At 39.4% G+C, this 25074-nt stretch overlaps 6 protein-coding genes across 6 annotated transcripts; 2 read left to right on the top strand and 4 right to left on the bottom strand.

Annotated features, from left to right (window-relative positions):
• Nucleotides 1-12: 12 nt before the first annotated feature.
• Nucleotides 13-2005, bottom strand: LOC101302615 (geraniol 8-hydroxylase-like). Its single transcript, XM_004310009.1, has 2 exons — nucleotides 1053-2005; nucleotides 13-747 (listed from the first exon to the last, which is right to left on the bottom strand). The coding sequence occupies exons 1-2, from the start codon at nucleotides 1950-1952 to the stop codon at nucleotides 130-132; spliced, it is 1518 nt and encodes a 505-aa protein (XP_004310057.1). The 5' UTR covers nucleotides 1953-2005; the 3' UTR covers nucleotides 13-129.
• A 999-nt stretch (nucleotides 2006-3004) lies between these two features.
• LOC101299738 lies at nucleotides 3005-4334 on the bottom strand. The gene is made up of 2 exons (XM_004310156.1): nucleotides 4311-4334; nucleotides 3005-4009 (listed from the first exon to the last, which is right to left on the bottom strand). Exon 2 carries the CDS (start codon nucleotides 3983-3985, stop codon nucleotides 3005-3007), a length of 981 nt encoding a protein of 326 aa, XP_004310204.1. The 5' UTR covers nucleotides 3986-4009; nucleotides 4311-4334.
• Nucleotides 4335-4877: 543 nt separating this feature from the next.
• On the top strand, nucleotides 4878-6588 carry LOC101299445 (OTU domain-containing protein At3g57810-like). Its single transcript, XM_004310155.1, has 6 exons — nucleotides 4878-4902; nucleotides 5330-5451; nucleotides 5635-5675; nucleotides 5807-5905; nucleotides 6139-6312; nucleotides 6531-6588. Exons 1-6 carry the CDS (start codon nucleotides 4878-4880, stop codon nucleotides 6562-6564), a joined length of 495 nt encoding a protein of 164 aa, XP_004310203.1. The 3' UTR covers nucleotides 6565-6588.
• A 329-nt stretch (nucleotides 6589-6917) lies between these two features.
• On the bottom strand, nucleotides 6918-12601 carry LOC101302325. The gene is made up of 9 exons (XM_004310008.1): nucleotides 12432-12601; nucleotides 11299-12032; nucleotides 9748-10838; nucleotides 9245-9530; nucleotides 8895-9101; nucleotides 8418-8591; nucleotides 8045-8242; nucleotides 7781-7894; nucleotides 6918-7566 (listed from the first exon to the last, which is right to left on the bottom strand). The coding sequence occupies exons 2-9, from the start codon at nucleotides 11980-11982 to the stop codon at nucleotides 7237-7239; spliced, it is 3084 nt and encodes a 1027-aa protein (XP_004310056.1). The 5' UTR covers nucleotides 11983-12032; nucleotides 12432-12601; the 3' UTR covers nucleotides 6918-7236.
• Nucleotides 12602-13870: 1269 nt separating this feature from the next.
• Nucleotides 13871-16735, bottom strand: LOC101302036 (NADH dehydrogenase [ubiquinone] flavoprotein 1, mitochondrial-like). Its single transcript, XM_004310007.1, has 2 exons — nucleotides 16673-16735; nucleotides 13871-15647 (listed from the first exon to the last, which is right to left on the bottom strand). The coding sequence occupies exons 1-2, from the start codon at nucleotides 16673-16675 to the stop codon at nucleotides 14190-14192; spliced, it is 1461 nt and encodes a 486-aa protein (XP_004310055.1). The 5' UTR covers nucleotides 16676-16735; the 3' UTR covers nucleotides 13871-14189.
• Nucleotides 16736-19088: 2353 nt separating this feature from the next.
• Nucleotides 19089-22329, top strand: LOC101299155 (ankyrin-1-like). Its single transcript, XM_004310154.1, has 5 exons — nucleotides 19089-19391; nucleotides 19833-20108; nucleotides 20246-20383; nucleotides 20476-21163; nucleotides 21473-22329. Exons 1-5 carry the CDS (start codon nucleotides 19089-19091, stop codon nucleotides 22327-22329), a joined length of 2262 nt encoding a protein of 753 aa, XP_004310202.1.
• The last annotated feature ends 2745 nt before the right edge of the window (nucleotides 22330-25074 follow it).

Raw genomic sequence — 25074 nt, 5'->3', positions numbered from 1 at the left:
GAGAGAGAGAGAGAAAACTAACACGCGCTCACGCACGCACACAGAAGAGGAAAATGTAGAGTACAAGGAGACGAGGAAATAGACAAAGGCAAGCCGAGTATATAACTATATATAATGCACTAATAATGCTTATCCTTTCGACTTCTTGGGCACAGCTCTGAGAGGCTTAGCCATCTGTAAGGTGAGGCCAAACTTGTCCTCCATGTTCATAGTCTCAGGTACAGCTCCATCCTCAAGCTCCCAATCAAAACAGTTAAGGAGTGAACCCAACATCAAGTGCAACATTCTCATTGCCAATGGCAAACCTGGACAGATTCTCCTCCCCCCACCAAACGGAATAAGATCAAAGTTTTTTCCTATGACATCAATTTGGTTGTCTGATCCTAAGAACCTCTCCGGCTTGAAAGAGTAAGGATTTTCCCAAGTGATTGGGTCTCTGCCAATGGCCCAAACATTGATCAGAACTTGAGCACCCTCCGGGATTACGTACCCGCCAATTTCTATGTTTGCTTTTGCTTTCCGGGGAAGTAGCAATGGAACTGTTGGGTGAAGCCGCAATGTTTCTTTGAGTATTGCTTGTAAGTAAGGGAGTCTAGCAACGTATGATTCCTCAACTAGTTTCCCTTTTCCAATCACTTGATGGAGTTCCGCTTGTGCTTTCGAAAGAACTTCTGGGTTGCGTAGTAGTTCGGCCATTGCCCATTCCAATGTGGCTGAACTTGTATCCGTGCCAGCAGCAAATAGGTCCTATATTTTCCATAATCCATAATTTACAATAATTAGTTAATTAATTAGACAAATCACAATTGTGTAATGATAAACCAAAACCCTAAACATGCTAATCTTGAAGCGAAAGTGCATGCTTCAATAACTAATTAAATATATTGTAACCCAATCATGCATGCATGTTCACTAGGTATACGTGTGTTTGTGTATATTATATTGTGATCAGACTTAGGGACACTACTCATCACTCTAGTAACATTTTTTAAAAAATTAACAAATGTTGAGTATTGAAGTACCAAGAAACACAGTATTGATGAGTGACTAACCAGGAACAAATGTTGAGTTTCGGGCATGTCCATATCCTCCTTTTTCTCTTCACTGATGTTCAGAAGTATATCCAACATATCATTGGTTGTGATATAATTGTCCCCTCTTCTTGATTCCAACCTTTGATGGATCATTTGATAAAAAATGTCTACTGTTTTCTGGAAGTAATAGGTCAAGCGCCTCCTTATGCCTTGGGGGTCGAGCTTCCTAAGCAAAGGGAAATAGTCCGCCAAGTTTGGTTTGCCTATCTCTTCCATCATACCCCAAACAGTCTTCTTGAACTCCCTAGCTGTCTCACTACTCGGGTCAGCAAAATCCACAGAGAAGATCGTCTGCGATAACAAATTGAGAGTGGTTGTGAAAGCAGCCCTTCCTATATCTATTGCCTCCCCGGCTCTCATGCTTTCATTGACATCATCTATGAGCTTCTGCACCTTTACGTGTCGGTTGGCTTGGTTGGCATCGAGAACTTTCGGGGAAAATAACTGCAAGTTGCATATTGTGCGTAGATTTCTCCATCTTGCTGATACAGGAAGCCAGGCCATGCTGTACCCGCTGTGGTTGCAGGCGTGGATTGCATCCGGGAGGGTTCGGTTGCAGAAGACTTGGTCATGGGTTCGGAGGATTTCTTTGGCAAGATCTGGAGAAGAAACTACAACAGTGGTTAATTGACCTAGTTGCAAACTAATAATGGGGCCATAGCGTTGGGAAAGCTTGGCAAGAGAGACGTGTGGTTTGTCTCCAAGCTCAAACAGATTCCCAATCAATGGAAACGGCTTTGGTCCTGGTGGAAGAAGCTCTCTGGCTATGCCTTTGCTTCGTCTTGCAAAAAGATAGAAGGCTTGGATGGTGATCCAGGCAAAACAACAAAGACCTATTACACAGTTGAAGACATCCATAATTTGCTGTAACTAGCTAGCTAGCTAGGTTGCTGACTGAACACTGTTGTTACAATTAGCAAAGAAATGTGTCTGTATGTATATACTGATCTTGAGTTCTTGACACGTACGCAAGATTTAATCAATCAGCATATTGATTTCCGATTTGACCTATATATTTAATTAGGAGATCTTTATTTGTGGGCAATGTAGCAGCCGGAGAAATTGACCGTGGACAGCAGAAACGTAAGAGAGTTTGTGGTTATCATTTGTGATAATGGACGGCGAATTGTCCAGGGTTTGCTAGTGCCAAATGAGAATGCATTCGAAACACTCCGGAGGAGGCATGTATTGACAAGTTTGACACATCCATCACAATAGGGAATCTTGACTCTAATATAAGAGCCTTGTTATGGCTGGTAGAAAATGGGTTAGCCTTGTTACATATTGATAAAGTAGTCGGGTGAGGTCTCATATTTCTGATGTGAGATTGATATCTCAACATGCCCGCACGTGTAGCGAATTTTCAAGCGTAACACATGGACAACATTTGGGGTGACGTGAAATTCGTGTGACCATTGGGCTTCACACGTGGACGTGGGTAACCCGCTTTTATACCATGATAAAGTAGTTTGGGGTTCACATACAAAACCAATTGGTAATGGGTGGAGTGGCCCAAACCCTTATAAACCCACAGGTAAAATCTCATATTCCCGATGTGAGATTGATATCTCAACACATATTCGAGGAAATTAACAATTACGTAAGACGATTGCATGTATAGTTATCATACATGTTGTCCAAGTAAATGCAAATGGTATCCTTCTCACTTCCAAAGGTTTGAAATTTATACATTTTGACAGCTAAACCAAACTGCCATCTTGCACCTACATAATTTACATCCTCTAAAACATATGATTATGTGGACATGTGTATGGAAACGTACTTCCTAACAAGACCAGCAGAATAATGTTCCCTTTTCAAGAATATAATCTAGCTATTCAATTTTCAAGAACTTGAGATGCGCATGGCGTCTCTACTTACATGACTGAAGTTCTTTCTGGTTTTGTTAGTTAATAAACCCCGTGAAATGATACCGACCGTGGCGCTTTTCCAAAATTTCTCCTCCGGTTCATTAGCCATGCCGAGTCAAACAAGTCTAGGATTTCATCATCCTCACTATTGCCTCGATTGTTAACATCATCAGCAGCAGCAGATTTCTCTTCTTTCTTGCTGTGGTGCTTCTCTCTTTTTGTTTTACTTTCTTTGCCGTTCTTTTTGTACTTGTTTTCTTCTTTTTTACTTTCACTCCTTTCTTTTTTCCCCTTGGTTAGAGCTTCCTTGTAACTACCCTTCATAACAGCACCATGAGGTGGAGTACCAAGAGGAGGAGTAGTACTAGGAGTACTACGATTACTCTTCATATTCTTATTATTATTAGCCTCACCACCTTTAGCATCATGCTTTGATGAGGAATCTATAAGCTGCTCCGTAGCTCCATTAGCTTTTGCCCCATCTGCTTCATTAGTATTATGACGATGACTATTGTTATTATTATTATTCCTGCAGCTGGTATCAACTACAATCTCCTTCTCCCTTGCACCCTTTAACATTCTCCAGCCAGTCAGTGTACTACTAACAAAATTCAGCATCGTAATGGCACGAAACAATCCCCAATCCAAAACCGAACCTGGGTGGATAGAATGGATAGAAGAGGGGAGCTTGTTCATTGCTTGATCTAATTTTTCCGGGAGGGTTTCTACGACTTGAACCAAGTCATCAATCTTGTTGAACACAATGTTTGATGGAGGGTAAAGTCTCTCAATCACATTTTCAACGGCTAGTATTATATAATCAACAAATGAGAGGAGTACCATTATGATCCACTGATATCGCATCAAAATAATAATAGGGCTGGCAAATGTTGCAAATTTTGCTACCACCTTTGCCACTGTGCCTAAAGGTCCATGTATACCTTGAACTCTGGTGCAGGCTTGGTTAGCTATCATCAAAACAGAAACCGCACAAGTGCGCAGTGGGCGTTTCCTACTCATCTTCTTGGTTTGGTTTGTTGATTCCTGAGAAGTTACGTACAATCAAAAAATTTATATGAATTGCACATGAAATTTTAAATCACATTCATGTCATGAAATGCAATAGAACATAATTGTCAATAAAGTGGTGTTATCCACACATCATATTTTGTAATTTACACACATTATTTATGATGAGAGTTAATCATGAAATATAATTGCCGACAACATTCGCGTACATGTTATTTTGCCAAATCTAAGAAGGCCGGTAGTAACACATGAAAAAATATAGACGTAAAAAGCTTATGACAAATTAAGTTGAAGATGGGAAGAGAAAAGTTTGTACCTGGGACGCAAGCGAAGCCCGGGAATCCATAAAAAGAGAAGTTTATCATGAAAACGGTATATATTAACGATTTCTCTGATTTATTTGAGAGGAATATCTAGCATTCTCTAAATTTGAAGCACCTGATAATAGGAAGAATTTATGAGCCTATATTACTTTTCTTTTTCGGGCTCTGTCAGTTGGAAAATGGGCGGGTCGAATTGATTTGAGCGGGAGAGCGACACGTGTTGCTCGTCGAAAAGAAAAAAAGCGCAAACTGTTCCTAGCCGTTGGTGGTGAAACTTGAACCCTAAGAAAGCAAACTAGTTAGAGAATCGAATTCGATGCTTTAATTTTGATGCTGGCTAATTTGGCATCGCACTTGAAGACCAAAAGCTGTGCACTTTGGAGGAATTGTTCTCGCATCACCTGTCTTATTCGACGGTTCGCAATCAGTTGCATATCACAATCACAGTTAGTAGGAAGTAGAGAAGCAGGTACTGGCGTACTGCATCAATTATTCGTTCTATATGATTAGCAATTTTTGTTGCAAACGCTTCTAACAAGTGCTTATTCTGAATTCAAGCAATGCCGAATCTGGAAACTATGCTTGGTAACACAAAATACATGTTGTATTATGTACACTTTTCATGTTTGGTGATGCTATCATTGCTATGTATGTGTTAAGATTGATATATAGATTCGTTTCTTGTACAGAACCACTCTAGCCAATCTGCCTTTTGGCTCATCTTTATTCCTTCCCATATTTCCGCTTTTGCTTGCTTTTATCAAGTTTTTTCGATCGATTTGGTGTTTCCCGGAGTCTTGTGCTTTGGTTATTATGGATGATAATTACCAAGGTTTGATTTTGATGCCGTAAGACGTACTGTTCATGATGCCTGAATATATTTTTTTAAGGCTCTTTGAAAATGATTGTTTGATTTTCAACTATAGATGGTAGAATTCGTACGTCCTCATAAGATTTCTCTACCTGCGGGGTTTAAGCTTGTTTCTTGAACAAAATTTATAAGTTTGTGCAGGCATACGCGGAGATGGAAGGTGTTTGTTTCGATCTGTGGTTCATGGAGCTTGTCTAAGAGCAGGGAAGCCATCCCCAAGTGACAGCTATCAGAAAGAACTTGCAGATGACCTTAGAGCCAAGGTACAAGATGAACTGAATTTTGTATCCCCATGTTTACTATGTTACTTCTATCCTCTATGCGACTATGCTTGTGTTTACAGGCTTCGAGCTTCTTAAATAGTTTTTGTGGTCGAATCAGAATTTCTCTTTGGTTTTGTATCAATCGTTTCCTACAGAATTGAAGCTGTGGTATGATTTGGACAGGTAGCAGATGAATTCATTAAGAGGAGGGCTGACACTGAATGGTAAAGATTCTTAAGATCTCTGGTTTAGTTATGAGTTTCCCAGTTACTTGGTAGAAAAGGCTACTAAGAGAAGAATGGTGATGAAATTTTCCCATCTTCTTTCTTATGTGTGTGGTTTATTTCACTAATAGGTTTCTTGAAGATGATTTTGAGTCATACATTGTACAGATGCGAAAGCCTCACATCTGGGGAGGCGAGCCTGAGTTGCTTATGTCCTCCCATGTCCTACAGTAAGTTCTCTCTTAAATCTCAACAACTTCTTCATACCATGCATTGCTTCATTACTGAGATTCTATCTCACTGGGATTGCTGAGGTTTCAGCATCACCAGCTAAATATAAACCTCAAAACATCCATGTAGAAAATTGCCAAAGAGCAAAGAACAATGAACAAGCTAAGATAGTCTTTCTGATATAGATAGACTAAACTTATTTTCAAATGGTCTTGCAATTTTCTGCTTGTAGGATACCGATTACAGTTTATATGCGCGACAAGAATTCGAGAAGTCTCAGAATCATAGCTGAGTATGGTCAAGAGTATGGTAATGATAACCCTATCCGTGTACTTTATCATGGCTATGGACACTATGATGCATTGCGCGGTCCAACTCCAACTACCGGTGCAATGTCGAAGCAGCTGTAAGATTTCTGGGTTCTTGTTATGTCTATTTCCTGCAAAAACTGTTTGCTCCGGCACGGTTAGGTTTTGATCGTCTTTTTTCTCTCGTGTTTTCACCTTCCTGGTGTTAAGAACTAGCACATTGCTTGTTATCCTACAGCCTAGTTTTGATAACATCCTGCTTTGTTTCAACATCCATACACAAAACAAGTTGCTCGTCTTATGTGGCTATTGGCAGGTCCAAACAAAGAAGCAGAACAGAGATGCAGTAGTAGAGCTGTAGTCATAGTGAGAATCTTGATCAACTGTATGCTCTGCTTATAGATTTGATCTGTTATGAATTTCCAACTGTACAAAGATTAGATCGATTCAAATCCATCCTTTACCGGTGTTGATTTTGATAAGTACTTCTCAAATACAATGAAATGAGCGAAAATTCTACGATGTGTATGATGTATTGTTAATCTATGTTACAAACTATCATCTTAGCTATCAGTGTCACCCTAATTAATCCTCTAAATTTTTATAAAACCGCTTGTTCTTATTTTCTTACAAAGAAATTCCTATATTCAAATAATGATTTTTGCACGTTTTGAACTAGGACAAGTGAACAATCACAATGATGCAAACCTCAAGGATCATTGTGCTCATGCTATTCATGGTTGATTTATTTTCTTAATGTATGGCTTAAATCATTTGTGGAAGCGACAATGCCATCAAATACACAGTACAAAACTATAACTGGGGCATCAAAGCTTAGGTTACAACACCCACTTTCCTCTATTCACAAAATAATATGCCTCATTGCACCCTGTTTATAAACATATTGCTATGAGAAATTGGAATATACTCCCTAATATACATGTACAGGGGTGGCAAGTTTAGAAAACTCTACAGTAAAAAACCCACCCCAAAGTACAGCAACATACATGAAAGAGAAGATTTCAATCACTGTCCTTCCATACCTGACGGAGGAGTTGATATCGGACAACTTTGCGACCACCCTTCCACTTCAGCATTGGGTTGGCTGTCAATGACTTGGGGGAAACTAGCGAATTTTCTACAATTGAAGTCATTGGTGAATCCAACTCATCAAGCTCATCATCACTCGTATATGACTTCTTAAGCACTGATGACCCACTCTTCAGAGCTGGGCTCCCCACCTCTCCTGCAATGCCTATTAGAGAAGCAGTAGCTGGAGGTGGTGAATAGAATGTGGGATTTGCAATAAATGGGAAACTTGTAACAGATTCTGTTTCAGCTTCCAGATTCTCCTGAAGTAAGAAACAATCGGGATTAATGTACATCGAAAACCCACAAAACTAAAGGTTTACACCCTGGGGCCTAAGTTTCTTGTCTCCAGGGAGTAGCCACATAAGAGTAATAACCAATATACCAAATCAGTCCGCTTCCAGGAAGGAATGAAGTGAAGAAAGTATTTAAGCCACATGATTATTTGCACAGATAAAAGACAGCTTCGCTTCTTACCTCATCATCAAGAGCCTCAAAAACTGCTTCGGGAATTGGATCTGGGCAAAACTCATCTGTAACAAAATTGTATAGGACCCTCTTGATCAATGATGCACCGAATGTAGGGCATACCTTCATACAATAAATGAGATATTGATCAACACAGATGGACATTACCGTATAAAGATAGAAGACTAGTTGGAATATTGACCATCTTTTCTTTCACAGTGTGATGACAAGGAGGAGGGGATAACTGAAGTATCTAAAAGTCCAAGTATTTACCTCTTCTCTGGTGGATTTATCTGCTAGCATTTCAGATGGAAGCATCATGAGATCACTCAAAGCATTAAGAAGACGGAAAGCTTTGAAGGTTGTTTCACACTCCTGCCCCTTGTGATCAGTGAGTTCATCCTCATTGTCTGGAACATCAGTATCATCCATATCAAATAGATCAGTCAGCCATCTGGACCAGCTTCCAATCTGGGGATACAAAGACGAGTAGTCTTTTTATCAATGGAATACAAGGATACTATTTTGTGGATAAACAACCTTGTGACTTATTTTCGTGATAATTATTAGAATAAGTTCAGCAAGTGATTTAGATGGCTAAGAATATCAAGAAAACCTCACATATAATAAAGTAACCCACACTTACCACATTTTTTAGCTGTGCACCTGCCCCAAAACTTGATTTTCCAGCTGGAATTGGAAGAACCTTGGAATCACTTATAGGGTCAGATACGGGATCTGTAGGCATCTCTTCAGCATTTTCACGAAGAATAGCATTAAACATAGCCACATCCAACCTATTCACCAACTGCTCCATGACCTGAAAAAACAGCATAGTTTGTTATCACTTATTCGTGCACAAATTTTGATAGCAGTTGCAAACTAGCAATATGATTATGTGGCGTATCTTTCAAATACTTGAAACAGTGGGAGCTATTCTACCAGTAGTTGAACACAGAAATAAAACACTGGTGTAGCTCTGGCTACAAATAGTATTTTCGCAGAGAGAGCTCCACCTAAGCAATATTATTATGATAATAGGGTACTCGTGATAATATTTTTGAAGTTGCTAAGCGTAAAGCTCAACCATGTATTGAGGAAGACATTGTAATGCAAAGCATACCAAACGCGCTAGCAAAGGCAAGCAGCCACACTCATGGCCGCCAGCTCGAACAGGACAAAGCCTTTCACAGGCACCTTTGAAAGCCTTCGTCCACAGCTCAATAGAGAAATTACCCTGCTCCTGATCACCCAAACCATTCTTTCTTCCATTTCCTTTCCTTGTGCTTGAGCCTTTCGCAGCTGCAGGCTGCATATGTGGAGTAATATTCTGGAGAGGAGAAAACAAGATACAATATCAGACATAATTAGCATAGATCTAGCTAAACTCCTTAACATAGAACTCAGTAGTGATAGAATGCAAAGACATGATGATGACGTTAAAGAAGAAAACTGGAAGGAATATGGATTTACCTGCCACCATACAGACTCAACTATCCGGGAGAATATCCAAGCTTCAAACTTTTCCAAAGCAACCATAAATATATGCGGATCTTCCCAATTATCAGTACTTTTAAGAATGTTATTTTTCTCATCCTTGTGAGTACGAATTCTATCCTTTTCTGATAAACGCCCACCCGCTAAATGCTGTCCACCGCCTTTAATTGTAGTCCGTTTACCATTTGAAACTTGAGCTTTCACTAAGCCCTGACTGACAACAGCCCTCAACACAATTGAGTTCGACAACCAGAAAGTCAACCTGTTCATAGAAGGAAAAACAGTCAATAAAATTGCAAACTAAAAGAGAAGTATCTTTACATCATTAAGGAAGTTGAGAAATCAACATATAATGATTTGGCTATCAAGGACAAAAAACAAAAGTTGATTTGCAAATTAGGGGTCCCATATTACTATCTTGTTACTGTGATGTGCAAATTAGACCATTATTTGATCTATGCTAACGGTGACTTAGATACCTTGGAACATCATTTCCACAAGCTTTAGAAACCAAAATTAATCCGGTAACAGCAGCTCTTGCTGCATTTGCCTTCTTAGCTTGAGATCCCATTTTGCATGCATGAATATAGAATCTAGAAAGTCGACGAGCAGGAGCATGGATCTTATTCGCGTTACCACCATGCTCAGCAGCAATGGAGTAAAGGGCAACCTCAACAGCAGCAGCTTCTCTCAACTCGTCCTTAAGCATTTCAATTGTAGACTCCAACTCATTTTTACTATCAGAAGAGCTGGTTGTTGTTTCTTCTCTTTTACTCTTTGCACTAATGATACCACCAACATGGCCATCCTCAGGAGTCTCAGCTTCCTTTGACTTCTTTTTCAACTCGTGTTTTCTTAACAGACCATTGTTCTTAGCTGATACAGAAGGTTCCAAAGACTCTACTTGCTTTACTTCAGTACTTTTAACCTTGTTTTCCCATGCTCCAACATTGTTGCTGACTGTAAAAGTTTCACTCTTTATAGTGACTGGCTTTCTGGTACCAGCTTGTAATCTGGAAGCTAATTTGCCATCAAAAGAATAGTCGTTCACCTTCACGAGATGGTCATCCTCTCGGGGGGATTCTAAATCTACGTAGCTTGCAGATAATGAGTTTGTATCCTGCTGCACAGACATACTTGAGGTTGTACCTTCAGAAGCATGGTTGCTCACATTTTTTCCCTTAGTAGCTTCTTGTGCATTTTCTTGCATTCTGACACCTCTGCTAGTAAGACTCTTGTGAATTCTGTTGGTCTTAAAATTATAATCACCAAACTCTTGATGATCATCCTGATAGCCAGAAGAGGAAGAAGATTGAACAGACTGAGTCAATGATTTTTTTAAGCTTGGCACTGAGCTGTCCCTTGGACGGTGAGGCAAAGAAATATAATCATAAGCAGGTTTCTGAGGGGAGGAAGAGCCTATTGACGACAATGGAGATGAACTTCCACTTTGATGTTTCAACGCATTAGCGACTTGATTCATAACAGTGCTTGCAGGAGCTGGTACAGAATGTACGGTTGGTTCCCCATAAGTCCTTCTAGTGTTATCAATCGTTGATTCTGATGCATTCTGCAAACTCATCAAAAAGCCACACTGATGATAATGCTCAAATAAAAAAGAAGAAATCCATCAAACTAACACAGTTAAAGTCTTCCAAATGACAAACAATAGCTTTCTACAATTTGAGTAAAATAACTTTGTGATTGCAACGGTATTTTATCTGTAGTGTTTTCTTTGAATCTACAATGCAAAGGAATGAGCACATGATTTGGGTTCTCAGAAATCATATTTGAAGACTTTAAGTTCAGCTAGGTGGTTTATCATATACAATTTGCATTTGCAGTAGCATTCTACGTGATGCATCTATATGCAGGGATTCCTTGAATTTGGAGAAATCCTACATAAAAGTAATCATTTGCAACCAATTCAAAGATTAAGAAAATTTCACATAACATTTTGAAAAATATGAGACTAGCAAAGCGCAGAAACTAATCTAAAAGGAACAAAATTTAACTTTGCCTCCACATACCTTATCAGCACTTGGTGATGAACTGACTGGTGCCTCAAAAGCGGAAGAGGTCACAGTACGTGATGAATGTGAAGAACGATCATCACCATCATCATCAGTGAAAGAATCAATCTCGCCATCCACCTCATTCAGAGACCCTGAAACAGACGTACTTCCATAATTTTCATTATTGTCCAGCGACACTTGTTTGGACAAGTTGCAGCCATCTTTACCACAAGGCTGAACACTAACATAAAGAACCGGCTGAGCTGAACTCTTAGAACTCTTCTTCAAGCTCAGCGGAACACTCACACTCGTGGTCTCAGCTGCATTCGCGTAGTCTGCAAGATTTATTACAGCCGATCCCAAACCATGACCTTTAGCCGCCTTGTCCTTACGAGGTTCAGACAAGTAAAACTCCAAGATATTCTTCTGGAAACTATCACTCGCGGAGCTTTTCCTCGACTTCTCCTTGTACAAAACAACCGGCAGCCTAAAAGACTCCCCGAACTCAATCCTCTCATCTCCAACGTTACGAAAGAACGATCCAGACGCCTGATCCCCATTCTCCCACTGAAGAAACACAGACTGAACCGATTTCAAAGCCTGTGACGAGGGCCACGGTTTAATTTCCAGCACATGTATAACATAATCCACCTCAACCGCAGCACTCTTCCTGCTCTTACCTCTTATCCCAAGCACCATTGTTTACGCAAAACAACAACACAGTCAAAACACTTCCACATTCATCGAGCCTGTTAGAATCCAAAGCATTTTCAACAAATTCTCAACATTAACAACTCCATTTAATCCAAAATTGATAGTTTAATTTTGATAGCTATATTAAATACTAATTAAAAAAAATTATAGGCATCACCTGCCCCACTAATCTCAGCTCCTATCATATAAACAAATGATGATAATGACTACTACGCATCATAATTAATTAAAATAAACAGCGAAAGAGACAAAATCGTAAGCAGAATAGCAACAGGGAAATTGATAAATTAAGGAAGATTTTGACTTCTTCGTCGTTGCGGCATTGATGTAACAGAAATCGATTCAGATCGGAATCTGAGTAGAGTTGTGGATTTTCATAACCGAAAAATGAAGATCGGAGATCGGTGAGTGTGAGAGAGTGAGAGGAGACTTACGATGTTGAGCAATGTGGACGATGAAGACGACGACGGAGAAGAGAAGCGTGATGATTGTGGAGCTTTGATTCAGAGAGAGAGTGAGTCTGTGCTTCAGAGATTGATTGCGTGTGAGAATAGAGAAGAAGGAAGAAGAGGAAGGAAGTTTGGAATGAAAAATGAAGATGACGATACCGCGTGTTTCGCCGAGTTGACACAATTTATATGGGCCCAATTACTGGCCCATTTGTGATCAAACCCAAATTCGGAATAACGCATATAACCTCCCTAGTCCCAAGTGAGGATGAAGAACTAAAGAGGAGCTCGATGGAGTAGGTATAAACTTTAATGCAATGTGATTCTTTCATATAGAAGTAGAGGAACAAAGTAACTAGAAAGATTCTTCTTCTAAAGAAAGATTATTCTTCTAAATTGTGAAGTTTTTTTATTTAACTCATTTTTCGGTCATAATTTCATATTTTCACCGTTCAGTTTGTAGAATTTATTGCATAGATCATTTTTGCAAAGTTTCATCTAATTTTGATAATCATTTGGGTTTTCGTAATCGTTATTTATATAAACAGTTCTGGTTAAACATATTTATGATCCGTTCATTGATTTAATCTAATTTGGTATATTAATGATCATCAATTTGGATGAAATTTTACAGAAATGATCTATACATTAATATCAATAAACTGAACGATAAAGATGTGGAAATATGACAAAAAAGTGAGTTGAGCCACCATCTGTATGTTGTCTGCTTGGGATTGTTGAGCCAGATTTCAAACCATCTAATTTGGTTTCTTTTGATCTTGAATGAACTCAAAAGCATAGATGAGCCCCTCAGTCCAAAGTTCACTCTCAGGCATGACATCTTTACTACAGGAACAAGAAATGCTGTCACCTGTTTACTCTTGTTGCTGTATTCCATCCAGAAATTAGAGAGCGAGCAGCAACACGAACCAGAGGAAGAATCGAATTGAAAACCAACAGACAGTGAGAAATACATGGCGTTTTGGGCAGAGAGAGAGAGAGACCGCGTGAGATCTCTCTCTGCATTATCAGAGACTTCCGATTTTATCATGTTTAAATTCAACAAGACAATAGTTCTTGTCAAATAATCTATTATGTCTGACACGTAGTATGTTGTAATGCTGTTCTCTGTATAATTACAACCATCAAATGAAAACCAAGAAGAAATGATGGTCCTCTAATCACAAAAACAAAAGAAAAAAGATTGATCTCCCAACTTGTCGACTACTCACTAATTAACTATGACTTGCAAAAGCTCTAAAGTGCATCATCTCAGGGTCGTCAAAGTCTTAAACAGCATAGAATCGAGAATTCACCAATGCCAGCATTTGGTTCCCTAGTTATATAGCACTTGACTGTGGAAGCACAAGACATAAAAGAAGACATATGTGCTAATGCTGCAACCCAAAATATGACCATCATGAGGTCAATTTAGTCACCAATCTTATTGCTAAATATCAACACAAATGATAAGCCCAGATAATCAACCTGGGTAAGCCCGGCAACATTTTAGGAAAATTTCCTTTTTGCTCAAGTCCAAGAAAACCCGCATGTATAGATTGATCCAACCAGATCAGGCCACCTGATAGTTGGTCTTACAACAAAATAACAACAAATAAATTCAAAGTACCCAAGTTGAAGTTACTTGTATTGTTTTTCTCCTTTGTTTTTTTATTTTCAGAAGTCAAAGGAAGAAATGAATGCAAACTAGAACTGAGGCAAGACTCAACCTGAGAAAGACACCTATGCAGTTGCCTCCAGAAGCTCTCTCTCAGCACGCTCCCTGATCCTCCTCTCCATCTCAGGCCTGAAATGCCTTATCAGACCTTGCACAGGCCAAGCAGCAGCATCACCCAAAGCACAGATCGTGTGCCCCTCAATCTGCTTGGTCACCTCCTGAAGCATGTCAATCTCTTCCAACTTTGCATTCCCAGTTTTCATTCTTTCCATAATCATCCAAAGCCATCCAGTTCCCTCTCTGCAGGGTGTGCACTGCCCACAGCTCTCGTGCTTGTAGAAGTAAGAAAGCCGTGCAATTGCATCAACAATGTCAGTTGATTTATCCATCACAATAACAGCTGCAGTCCCCAACCCAGATTGGACAGCCTTCAGTGCATCAAAATCCATCAACACATCATTACATATGTCCTTGGTAAGCAATGGAACAGATGAACCACCTGGAATTACTGCAAGCAAATTATCCCATCCACCCCTCACGCCTCCACAGTGCCTCTCTAATAACTCTTTCAAGGGTATACTCATCTCCTCTTCAACAGTGCAAGGCTTGTTCACATGTCCTGAGATACAAAACAATTTAGTCCCTGCATTGTTCTTCCTCCCAAAACTAGAAAACCACTCTGGTCCACGCCTTAATATGGTGGGAGAAACAGCAACTGTTTCCACATTGGTAACAGTAGTGGGGCAGCCATATAATCCTGCATTAGCAGGAAAAGGGGGCTTCAATCTTGGCTTGCCCTGTTTGCCTTCAAGGCTCTCAAGAAGAGCAGTTTCTTCACCACAAATATAAGCACCAGCACCAAAATGGATATGAACATCAAAGTCATATCCAGATCCACAAGCATTTTTGCCCAGTAGCCCAGCTGCATAAGCCTCTTTTCTGGCCTTTTCAAGGCTCAATCGTTCATTCACATATTCACCTCTTATATAGATGTAAGCAGCACTGGCCCTCATCCCTACCCCAGCAATCAGGCAACCCTCTAAAAGCTTATGTGGATCATGGCGCATAATTTCCCTGTCCTTACAGGTTCCAGGTTCACTTTCATCAGCATTGACAACAAGATAAGAAGGACGACCATCAGATACCTTTGGCATAAAAGACCATTTGAGGCCAGATGGGAAACCAGCACCACCACGTCCGCGGAGGCCAGACTTCTTCATTTCATTAACAATCCAATCAGCACCTTTGATAACTAAATCCTTGGTTCTGTACCAGTCACCTCGCTTCATGGCACCTTTAAGAAATGGGTCATGCAACCCATATAAGTTGGTAAAGATTCGATCTTCATCTTTCAAGCCACCAAAATGGGTTTTCTCTGGAGGTGGGGGAGGTGGTGGAGGTTGAGGAGTAGTAGCAGTTGATGCAGCCTGAGTGCTCAATAACCTATAACCTAGTCCCCACTTCGCACCATGATGCCGGGCTAAAACCGCCCTTTGCAGAGAAAGAATACCCTTGATGGGTGCCTATGACGTACATTAATACCAAAGAAGTCAGATCAGATGATTCATCCAAGGGGAACTATATGTCTGTAACATCTGTCCTTACAATTAACACAAACAAACAAACTGCAATTCCAATGGAAGTGCATCCCAAAAACATGCATGAAAACAGCAACAATGAAACTGCAATATTTACTTTTCTTGCAGACTTTTATTCACAATGAAGGTAATACAAGCAGTCCCACTAGAAGATTTAAACTAGGATAATTTGTCGCAATTCCTATATCTATCTTAACTATTCTCAGCACTCCCTTTTACATTACCTCCTTTATGATAGCCTCACAGCCTTTCACACTGAACCAAGAAAGAAATCGAATTAACACTCTTTGTTACCCGCAATGAAATCTTCTTTGCATATGCATTGGGATTCAAGTGTACGAAGCCTGTAACCCAAAAAGCCTAAGTTGGTCCCAGACCAAATTCAAAACAAACTTTTAGCCAAAACAAAGCTCATAATCAATTTTGAACCTAAACTTTCACAATTTCTCATTAACTGAGCCCAAAACCGACTCTCTTTGCTAGCTGAGGAGAAACTTTCTTCCCCCAGAGCATTGGTACTTAAGTCTACCCAAGAAGCGTAAGAGTATTTCCCATAAAACCCAGAAACTTGCTTAGCTCACAATCAAATTAGAACCTAAAGTCAAAATCTTTCTTCACCCAAGCCTCACCGAAAAACTGGGCATAGCTCAGTAGAGCTCCAACACTAGCTAACTAACCCAATTTCAATTCCATTTTCAGCTACTTTCCTCAAATAATCGAGCACCCAAAAACAGAAGCAGACCCAGAAACATAAAAACAATTCACAGCAGATCTACTAAAGACCCAACATTTCATATCCATACTACAGAACCAATCACACCAAACAAACATGGTTGACAGAAACAACAAAAATTAACCCGAATCAGATTGAAACATGAAGCAGTAAATAACAGGGTCGAAAGTTAATTGCAGTAATAAAATGCAAGGGAGTAGAGATTTGGGTTGGGTACCATGGTATCGCAGCAAGAGGGAACCCTGATGCGTCTGATTGAGAGAGAGAGAGAGAGAGAGAGATATTATGGGAGCGTTGTTGCGAAGCTTTGGGTATATGTAAAATGGAGCATCCGAATTCAAGTTATGGTGTGGTTCTGTGACACGTAGAGATGGTCTTTGGGTCTAAGGATCTGGGGGTTGTGATTGGACCTTGGTGTGGACCAACAGAACACAGATTGGGCCTACTTGTGCCTAGGCCCGTTGAAGGTGATGGGAGTTCTATATTTGGAGTTTTTTTTTGGAGACAATGGTAATAAGATTTATCTTACGAGGTGAAATTTAAACTTCCTATTTTATAATCTACACTCGCCTTTCTTTTTTGGGTAAATTTTTTAAAAAAAGACAAAACACATGTCACTAAAGACAAGATTTAAATTACCAAAAGAGGAAAATGGGAGTGTGGATTGTAAAATTAGGAGTGTAAATTTCAGTTCCTTTTATCTTACCTTATCTTATTAGTAACTTTGTTTAAATAAAATTTCTAGACTTGTAGTATTTCTAAAACTTTATATGAAGTTTCTATTTAATTCGCTATACGAGTCACCTCGCGTTAGCATTTATTGTCACGAGAGGGTCATAATTGACATGTGTTTTCCCTTCGCTAACCTTGTCATACTTCCGGTAAAGAGAAAATGTGGTAATGTTGCACTAACTTACTATACAGTTCTTGATGAGAAGTGACAAATTGGCATGGTTTTCATTATTTTGGTGATTATTTCTCATTTAGTTTTTAAGTTTCATTATTTTCTTTTCTCATCCACTAATTACCTTGAGCTTAAATATGTGATTGGATAAAACGAGCTAACCCTAAATTGAATTACTATATTTTTCCGGGCTATCACCTTATTGCTTTCTTGTTCGAGTTACATCAGGGCTAGATTTTATCATGAAGGTATTACTAATTATACATAGAAATCTCTTATATCGATTCTATCGCCAATGTAGAGCAAATGAACTGCCGGCCAAATCCGGTTTGTGATAAGTTGAACCACAACTGCATATGAGACAAGCAAAGTCCATGGATTCATTGTCTCGTTAAAAATAAGAGTGACCCCTTGATTGTGTTCTTAATTATATTAGCACACTTAGTTAATTGATTAATATCAGAGCTAGCTTAGCCAACATCTGTGGCTTCTATTTGTGATTTTGGCCAAATGGACAGTTGCCAAATAAGTTTGATCACGTAATACAAACTTGGTTTGTTGAGAAGTTGGCTTGACGGCTGAATTGATAATCTGATAATTTATGCTCAAGTTTCTAATATAGTCCATGTTATTAACTTCTTAATTATTCAGATTTCTTTTTTGTTGTGCATATGCAAGTCCTAGCTAGCCAGTAATACATCAGATTCTGAATTGGTACGTGTTGAATCTGATCTGATGAGTTCATCTTAATAGAACTTGTCTCGCTCTTTTCTCTGATTTAGTATTAGACATTTGGTTTGTTTGATTATGAAACTTGTAGAATTTACATTCCTTATAAATTTTGTGCGTGTTGTAGAAATTCATGAACATATGCCTCAAGAGATTCTAAATAAAAAAATATTTCCATATATATGTTTTTTCATCATCTATAAATTTCAAATTAAAATTTTGAGTTAAGTCAAAGCACATCCAATTACAAACGAACAAAAGATCTTTTGCTTACATAAAGGTAAATTAGTTTGAAAGTCTATGAAAAACGTTTATGTTCACCTCAAATTTTATCTTTTCTAGAATTTTGCTCGAGTCAAGTTCTAACGAAGGCTCTCCTCGAGATAACATATTCATTCACAGTAGGTGAATAAAGGAAACATCGAAAAATTGGGTAGGAAAAGAGAAAATCTACCAAAAGAGAAAATATAGGAATATCATTACACCATATCACCAAAGGCTATGAAAAAAAAAAAAAAAAAAACCATATCCAATTCAATTGTGTCCTTTTCTTTTCAGTCCAAAAGATTGGATATAGTTTCCTCAAGTGAAAAGGTACATTTTCCTACAAAAATTACACAAGACAAAGATGGACAGTTTTCCCAGTTTTCCTTTTCTGACTAGGAAATAAGAAAATAGCATATAAAACCCCCAAGAAATTAATTTCTCCTTTGAAACACTAATTATTCCAACCAAGACCAGGTCAAAACACAACCTCAAATTCTCAGAATCTCAAATATATTTCCGCTCACCAAAATCACAACTCCATCTAGTCACGCATATGTCTCTCTTCCCCCCTCTCTGCTTCTGCCATCTTCTTCTCCCTGACGCAAACAAACCCAACTAAACCCAGACCTACAATACCTACACACACACACACACACACACTCACTCTCTCTCTCTCTCTCTCTCTCTCTCTCTCTCTCTCTCTCTCTCTCGCAACGAAATCAAACTGAAAATAATGACGGTGTTCGCCGGAAAAGCGCACGTGTTTCCTATCGACTACGAAGCAGAGGTGTCACAGAGGTTGGTCGACGCTGCCCACGAAAATGATCCGAACTCGGTGTATGAGTGTCTGGACGATCCTTTTGTCGACGTGAACTACGTCGGAACAGTGTGCTTGAAGAGTAAAAAGACAGAGATTGTGTTGAAAGGTGAGTCGGCTCACGAGGTTGGTGTCGAGTACGAGGAGTTCAAGACTCAGGTAACCGCCTTGTTCCTCGGAGCTCATTCCGGCAATTTGGCGGTCGTCAGAAAACTACTGGTAATAAAATGTGATTCATTTTTGATTTGCAGTTAATTATGTGTTTGTCGGAATTGTCATTTTTTCTGATGATCGAGCTGGGTTTTTGGTCGGAAAATTGTAGGGTATCCAGATTAACCGTTGTGATTACTATTCGGAATTTGATAATTTTGAAATGGTAGAATACTGTAACTGACGTGAGATTGAGGTCAATTGAGCATTGATGAGCTGCGATATGGAAAATCATATATTTTCTCATACAGCAACGACTTTTCTTGTTTCAAATTTGAATTTGTTAACTGATATAAACTCTAATTTCAAGGTTTTTATGTGACAGAGTTATGGAGCCAATATGAATCTATGTTTCAAATTTCAGTTCGTAAAATTTTCAAATTCGAATAAAAAACATGGAGTTCCACTCTAGATGCTCAGGACTAAAACTTGTTCATTTTCATGTGACAGAGTTATGGAGCCAATGTGAATCTGAAACTTTTTCGAGGCTACGCAACAACAGCAGCAGTGAGGGAAGGACATACAGAGATACTGGAGGTTCTTCTCAATGCCGGAGCATCTCAGAAGGCCTGCGAGGAGGCCTTGTTGGAGGCAAGCTACTTGGGGCGCGCTAGGCCGACTGAGATGCTCATGGCATCTGAGTTTATTCGTCCTCAAGCCGCTGTTCATGCTCTTGTTGCTGCTTCCTGCAGAGGGTTTGTTGATGTTATAGATACACTCATCAAGGTACATCCGTACATAAAACTCTTCTTAAAACAAGACCCTTAATTTGTGGTCTGCTATGAATTAGTACACACACTTTATTTTATCTTGTACATATAACTGTGTCTGAAATTGACAGTGATGCTCTTGATTGGTGGCAGTGTGGGGTAAATATCGACGCAACTGACCGGACATTGCTTCAATCTTCGAAGCCATCACTCTACACCAACGCTGACTGTAATGCTCTTGTTGCTGCCATTGTTAGCAGGCAGATTTCGGTTGTTAGACTACTGTTGCAGGTCAGCAATTCAGCTCCTAAGAGTCTGTATATGCAGTAATTCTATGATTCTATCTAGTGTTACCTAAATTTACCTTTTGAACAAATTTTCAGGCTGGAGCCAGAACAGATACCAAAGTGAGTCTTGGAGGATGGTCCTGGGATGTAAGTACAGGAGAAGAGTTTCGGGTGGGTGCAGGACTAGCCGAGGCTTACAGTGTGACCTGGTGTGCTGTGGAGTACTTAGAAGCCAGCGGTGCTATCTTGCGAATGCTGCTACAACATGTCTCCCCTAATATTGCTCACTTTGGAAGGACTCTCATCCACCATGCCATCTTGTGCAATAATGAAAGAGCAGTAGATGTGCTGTTGAGCTGTGGCGCAGATGTAGAGGTTCCGATTAAGACAACTACTTCAGAAACTGAGTATCCCATCCACATGGCTTCGCGGTTTGGGTTAAGTAAGATTCTCCAACAACTGATTGATGGTGGCTGCAATGTCAACTCTCGAACAGACTCTAGAGAAACTCCTCTCATGATCTGTGCTAGACATAAACACCAGGAGTGTTTCAGAATTCTTGCTTCCAATGGTGCTGATTTTGGCCTTGTCAATTCTCGTGGTCAAAGTGCAAGTGTGATTGCAGAGTCAGCTAAGTGGAGTCTTGGCTTTAAAAGAGTAATTCTAGACTTGATTGGAGCTGGGAAGGTTGTTCGATCGAGCAATATGACAATCTTTTCTCCTCTATTGTTTGTGACTCAAGAAAATGATGTTGAGGCTTTGAAACGTCTGATCAGTTCTGGTTGTGATATCAACTCTCAAACAGAATCTGGAGAAACTGCACTAATGATCTGCGCAAGACATAAACACCAGGAATGCTTCAAAGTTCTTGCTTCAAATGGAGCTGATTTTGGCCTTGTCAACTCCAGTGGTCAAAGTGCAAGCTCCATTGCAGAGTCAGCTAACTGGACTCCTGTCTTCAAACAAGATATCCTAGATGTGATTGGCGAGGGGAAGGTTATCCGGTCAAGCAACACATCAATATGTTCTCCTCTAATGCTTGTGACTCAAGAAAACAATGTTGAGGCTTTGAAACAACTGATTGAGAGGACAGACATTGATGTTGATGAGCAAGACGAAAATGGATACTCGGCTGCCATGATAGCTGCAGCAGATGGTAACTTGGAAGCTTTCAAATTGCTTATCTGTGCCAGAGCTGACATGAATCTGCAGAACAAACATGGTCAGACCCCATTGGACCTACTAGATAAAAATCAACATGGTGAAGAATTTGAAAAATTATTACTGAATCATGCACTTGAAAAGGGCCCCGATAGTAGTTCTCTCGAGTTCTATGCGCTACATCTTGCAGCGCAACATGGAGACTTGGATTTGGTTCATGCATTGATAAGTCACGGCTATGATGTTAATGCTTTTGATGCTGAGGGATACACTTCATTGATGTTAGCTGCAAGAGGAGGCCATGGTAAGCTGTGTGAGCTTCTAATTTCTTTTGGGGCTAGATGTGATACTGTGAATGCAAGACATGAGACTGCGCTGTCTCTTGCGAGGAAAACTGGATCGAAAAATGATGCAGAGAAGGCCATATTGAATGAGTTTGCACTAAAACTTGTGCTGGGTGGGAGTAATGTCAAGAAGCACACAAAATGGGGTAAAGGAGCTCCCCATAATAAAGTGCTGAGAATGGTTGGGGCTGCAGGGCTTTTAAGATGGGGGAAGTCAAGTAAGAGAAATGTGATCTGCAAGAAGGCGGAGGTCGGGCCTAGTGATGCATTCAGGTGGAACCGCAGGAGGAAGTATGACTGTGATGAACCAGGGATGTTCCATGTGGTGACTACAAAGAACAAGGAGCTGCATTTTGTGTGTGAAGGTGGGATTGAAATGGCGGATTTGTGGGTGAGAGGGATCAAGCTTGTGACAATGAAAGCTATCTTTGGCAAGAATGAATGAGTGAAGTTGTGCATAAGGGATCTGTTCAATTTTGAGGATTGGTTTATCTCATTGTATACCTTTCCTTTTGCATTGTGGGATTACTCTAGAGTGAAAGAATAAGCCTCCCTTTACTAGAATTCTTTGTAGATTACTCATCTCAAACTTCTATGATCAGTTAAGAAATAAAAATTTTCTGACATTTTTTAAAGGTCCTAGAGGAGGGTGAATAAGCCCTTAAAAACTTTTTTTGTATAAATTCGTTCTCAGGGATAGCAAAGGGTATAGCTATCCCGAATAACAAATACACAATGACAATAAATAAAAGTTGTAGTAAAATAACAATGAACACCAAGATGTTTTTTACTCGCAAAAACCCTGCAACTAAGGAGAAAAACTGCGTGCCCCTAACTCTTGAGGGACAAACCTTTCCACTATGTAAAACTCATTTCTTACAAGATTATAGTCTAGGGATACATCAACGACTTGCTATCCTGCCTAAACTACCCACTAGTCTAGATCTATACTTTTCTCTTGTTTCTGAGTACCTTACTCCTTACAAGATTACAGTATAGGATACAACAACGACTTGCTATCCTACCTAGTCCCAAACTAGTCTAGATCTACCTCTTTTGTCTCTAAGTGGCTACACATGAAGGTATAAGAAGTTTCAACTAAGAACTCAGCTATCACTTAACTGATTCTTCTTGAACACTTCTAAGAAGTTTCACTCTCAGAAACTCAGTTATCCTAAACTGATTCTTTCATGAACCCAGCTATCTCAGCGGGATACATCAGAACTCAGCTTTCATGAACACTTCCAGGGTTGCTGCACTACCAACTGATCTTATGGTATGCAGAATGCAATGAGTTTATGAGAAGATGTTTTGTTCAGCTCTAAGGTTTATAATCACAAAAAGAAGACTTAGAGACTAATGAACAATGCAAAGTAAAACCAAAAACCCAATAAATGGAGAAACCCAACAAAGCAAATGTAGAAACTACATTTTGACAACCATTGAGCAAAGGCAGCCTTGCTCAATATATATAGGCTGATGGAGTGCTCTAACAAGAGAGAGACACAAGCCAAAGAGGTGCCACAAGAGGGCAAGAAGGAGGGCCAAAGCAAGGAAGGAGTTTTGGACTTTTGTCCATGGCCAAACTCTGAAAGTGAGAGGTCATATGCAGCTGTCCTAGGCCAAGAAAGAAACAAACAAAACAATCCTAAACAATGTTTGATTTAAAAGCAAGATACAAAGGATTTGCAAACTTTTTCCCAAAAGCATAATACCACAATGGTTTAGCAAACCACTTTTCTCTGATATCAAACAAAGCAATATAGTTCACATTGCAACACACTAGTATTCGTAGTCCACTTAATACGATAGAGTTGCTAAAAATCAATGAAGTTTAAAAGTGACAAGAGCAAACACTTACAATTGCCAAGATCTTTTGTTAGGAGAAAAGAAAAGGACTGAAGGGCTCAAAACACTTCTCCTTGCCATGATTGTCATCTTAAAAAAAACAGAGAATTAATACATTAAGCAAGTTACGCATAATTATGTTTTACTTGTTATCAGTACCATAATTTAGCTGCTGACATACAACAAATTGTTCAATAGGTAAAACTCAAAAGACTCTTTCTCAAAACAAAACAAAAAAACAAAAAAAAAAGAACTCAAAAGACTAGTCAGGAATGAGCCTCAATCACTAATACTTTCCATGTCTAAGTCTCACTAGAGTAATTGGTAGTATGATACCTTTACTATAAGAGCATTTCCACCCATGTACCAATTGGGTAGTTGATTTGCCAAAAGAGAGAGAAAGATGAATGCAGCGGCCCAAAATTGGTTGGACTGATTAATGGGTCCCACTCACTTCACTAATTGAATGACCAATTTTTGGTCACCCAATTGCCAGACCAATCAGTGAGCTCTACACCCATGTGCTGCTGCCACACCACACCAACGTCTCTTTTTTTTTTTGGTAAGTTCCAACGGTTCTTTTGCAACGGTAAGTTTGTTTTACAACAGTTATTTTCGATCTGACGGCTGTAATTAATCCCCAACGGTAATTTTTTTTATTTATTAATTTTTCATCTGAAATCAACCTGGAAAAAAAAAAAAAAAAACTTACCTAACTCTTCTATAAATACCCACCCCTTCACCTTATTTTCTCACACCAAATTTCATAGAAATTTAGCTTCTCCTCATCTTCTTCCTCATCATTTTAGTTCTTCATTTCCTTCAATTATCATCCAAAAATGGGGGAAGCTTTTTCCAATTGGCAATACGAAGAAGAGATTCAATTATGCGATTCGTGGGCACGTATGACCGTATGCCCAATCACCGGCAAACAAATATCCTTATCAAGGTTATGGGAAAATTTTTTTGCCGATTATGTGCAACATTGGGATGGTCCGCCAACAAGCCGATGTCCTCAAGCTCTCCAATCCCATTTTCGAAATTTGAAGACAATGCTCAAGGTTTGGCACAATGCGCAAATGACCTCCCGCAATCGTATTGCAAGCGGCACCAATAGAATGGATGAGGTATTAATTTCCCCCGCAATATTATATATTTGTCCATTCAAAATTTTCAATTTATATATCTTAATTGTGCTTCACTTTCTTGTTTAGGAAAATCAAACTCAATCGATTTTCATGAAAAAATATAAGAAGAAATTTGAAAAAAGACTAATGTTGGGATAAAGTTAAGAACCATCCATACTTTGTTGATCCGCCATCTACTCCATGTCCACCGGCAC

Source organism: Fragaria vesca, unplaced genomic scaffold, assembly GCF_000184155.1.
Source record: "Fragaria vesca subsp. vesca unplaced genomic scaffold, FraVesHawaii_1.0 scf0513160_u, whole genome shotgun sequence".
Classification (NCBI taxonomy): Eukaryota; Viridiplantae; Streptophyta; class Magnoliopsida; order Rosales; family Rosaceae; genus Fragaria; species Fragaria vesca.
The sequence above is the reverse complement of the archived record's forward strand: the minus strand, read 5'-3'. Positions and strand labels throughout refer to the sequence as shown.

What these genes read in the sequence shown, in the direction of transcription:
- LOC101299445 (XM_004310155.1), top strand. Translation starts at nt 4,878, where the DNA reads ATGCCGAATCTGGAAACTATGCTTG. An exon ending in AGGAGGGCTGACACTGAATG is followed by an intron (nt 5,676 to 5,806) that starts GTAAAGATTCTT and finishes TTTCACTAATAG; the next exon opens with GTTTCTTGAAGATGATTTTG. An exon ending in GGTGCAATGTCGAAGCAGCT is followed by an intron (nt 6,313 to 6,530) that starts GTAAGATTTCTG and finishes GGCTATTGGCAG; the next exon opens with GTCCAAACAAAGAAGCAGAA.
- LOC101302325 (XM_004310008.1), bottom strand. Translation starts at nt 11,982, where the DNA reads ATGGTGCTTGGGATAAGAGGTAAGAGCAGGAAGAGTGCTGCGGTTGAG. An exon ending in TTGAGTCTGTATGGTGGCAG is followed by an intron (nt 9,102 to 9,244) that starts GTAAATCCATAT and finishes TCTCCTCTCCAG; the next exon opens with AATATTACTCCACATATGCA. An exon ending in TTGAGGCTCTTGATGATGAG is followed by an intron (nt 7,567 to 7,780) that starts GTAAGAAGCGAA and finishes TTCTTACTTCAG; the next exon opens with GAGAATCTGGAAGCTGAAAC.
- LOC101302615 (XM_004310009.1), bottom strand. Translation starts at nt 1,952, where the DNA reads ATGGATGTCTTCAACTGTGTAATAGGTCTTTGTTGTTTTGCCTGGATC. An exon ending in AAACTCAACATTTGTTCCTG is followed by an intron (nt 748 to 1,052) that starts GTTAGTCACTCA and finishes TGGAAAATATAG; the next exon opens with GACCTATTTGCTGCTGGCAC.
- LOC101299155 (XM_004310154.1), top strand. Translation starts at nt 19,089, where the DNA reads ATGACGGTGTTCGCCGGAAAAGCGCACGTGTTTCCTATCGACTACGAA. An exon ending in TTATAGATACACTCATCAAG is followed by an intron (nt 20,109 to 20,245) that starts GTACATCCGTAC and finishes GATTGGTGGCAG; the next exon opens with TGTGGGGTAAATATCGACGC. An exon ending in ACGTCTGATCAGTTCTGGTT is followed by an intron (nt 21,164 to 21,472) that starts GTGATATCAACT and finishes TTGAGAGGACAG; the next exon opens with ACATTGATGTTGATGAGCAA.
- LOC101299738 (XM_004310156.1), bottom strand. Translation starts at nt 3,985, where the DNA reads ATGAGTAGGAAACGCCCACTGCGCACTTGTGCGGTTTCTGTTTTGATG.